Source organism: Perkinsus marinus (assembly GCF_000006405.1).
Source record: "Perkinsus marinus ATCC 50983 genomic scaffold scf_1104296936804, whole genome shotgun sequence".
In the NCBI taxonomy this organism is placed as follows: domain Eukaryota; phylum Perkinsozoa; order Perkinsida; family Perkinsidae; genus Perkinsus; species Perkinsus marinus.
Window position 1 is genome coordinate 1 of NW_003214057.1, and position 1,557 is coordinate 1,557.

A 1,557-nucleotide genomic window follows, 5' to 3' on the forward strand; every position below is an offset into this window, starting at 1 on the left:
CGCACTGCTGAAGCAATGGAAATGTCTAGGAGCTCAACGTGGACATTTCGATGCTGACAAATCAACATAAGGAAGGAGAGGTTAATACTAGAGCTTCTCCATAATGTACGTCATGCGGTGAGGATATCACCAGCATAGAGACTTTGGTGAGATACGTGTCGGTGGAGGCGAGAAGGTTTCTGGAGGAGCTGTGACGGCTGATGACCTCGAACGGACGTTGTGTGTGGTGAAGGCCGCTTTAGCTGAGAGGAAGTGCGTGAGTGAATTTCCTTGATGAAACTCTTGTTGGTTTTGTACCCTTCTACGGCGAGTCGTTGGTTAATTTCTATAATATAATGAGGAAACCAAAAATATTTTCTAACACTACTTTGGACTGGAGAAAAAGTCCGTAATTTAGTCAGCTTCGACGAGGGTGGTCCGGAGGGCTGATTCTGGAGCGTCTTGGTAGGGTGTGAGAAAATACGCGCATGATCAACTGCATGTGTCGGTGACAGTATGAAAATTTTGAGGGAATTTTTATTGGTTCTTGTAGACTTGTATAATTAGTGAGGAAACTCTCAAGCTTAGCATTTCGAGAGTGCCCTGTGGTGGTACGAAGGCACGTTGTGTGTTTTCATAGGCGCGCAATGGATCTCCGTCTCAATCTTGAAGCTAGAGAGCAGCACTTGAGACTACTACGCGAGGAGATGAGGAAAGCGAGGCCTCAGGAGGTAGGCGTCTGAGGTCGCGCGTACCAGTGTGATATAATGTGCACATGGTCAGAGAAATTCGGGGAAATTTTGGTATTTTTTCTATCTGAGGTCGTACGTAAACCTCCATAATTAGTGAGGAAACTCCCGAGCTCAGCTGAGGAAAGTGAAAATATGTATTCCAAATCGGATCTCAGGAGTTGAGCTTCTGACAATTTCAAAGGTTTCCAGTTCAGATAAGAAGCGAGATAGATCATGCGAGTCGTGAAGCAAGCCGGTCGGTGGAGCAGGTGGGCATACCTCTGCTGGGGTGAAGGCTGCCGGTTTCGGTATTCGCAGTCGATTTCGTACGTGCAGTTTTGAGAATTAACGTTCCCTAGAGCTTGATAACAACGGGGAAATGTTACTAATGTGATGATGATATTCACATGGGAAACGATGATTGAAGAATGTGTTACTAGCCATCCGTGGAAAAATTACAATGAGCTCCCCCCGGGGACATTATAGGTTTGTGGATGATCCGCTGCTCGAGGTGCCTGCCTGTTAGGTTTTTCATGCGGCTTTCGCTGATGGTGATGATGATGCTGTTACTAAAGAGGCGTTTGAAGTGGAGATGGAGTATGCGAGATTAGAACGCGAAAAGGTAGAGTTGCGAAGGTGTTTTTTTCCATGTGAATTATGATGCTGAGAATCGTCATCAAGCTTGGTAAAATTTCCGAACATAGTGTTGCCCAGTTGGAGGTCCAAGGTCGGCTCACACAGCTTGCGTCCGAGCACTATGCTATGCGATTGGAGGCGGAAGTGTTGGGGACGCAGACCGAGCGTGACAATAGGGAAAAACAGGAAATTCAGAAAGAGGTGAGTTTCT

The 1,557-nt window shown here is 46.4% G+C and overlaps 1 protein-coding gene across 1 annotated transcript; it reads left to right on the top strand.

Moving 5' to 3' along the window:
- Positions 1–103: 103 nt before the first annotated feature.
- Pmar_PMAR011206 (hypothetical protein) lies at positions 104–979 on the top strand (the record flags this gene model as incomplete). The annotated part of the gene is made up of 4 exons (XM_002783659.1): positions 104–117; positions 139–252; positions 620–710; positions 926–979. Coding segments are annotated over 4 exons (273 nt in total), but the record flags the coding sequence as incomplete, so codon positions are not given.
- Positions 980–1,557: the final 578 nt, after the last annotated feature.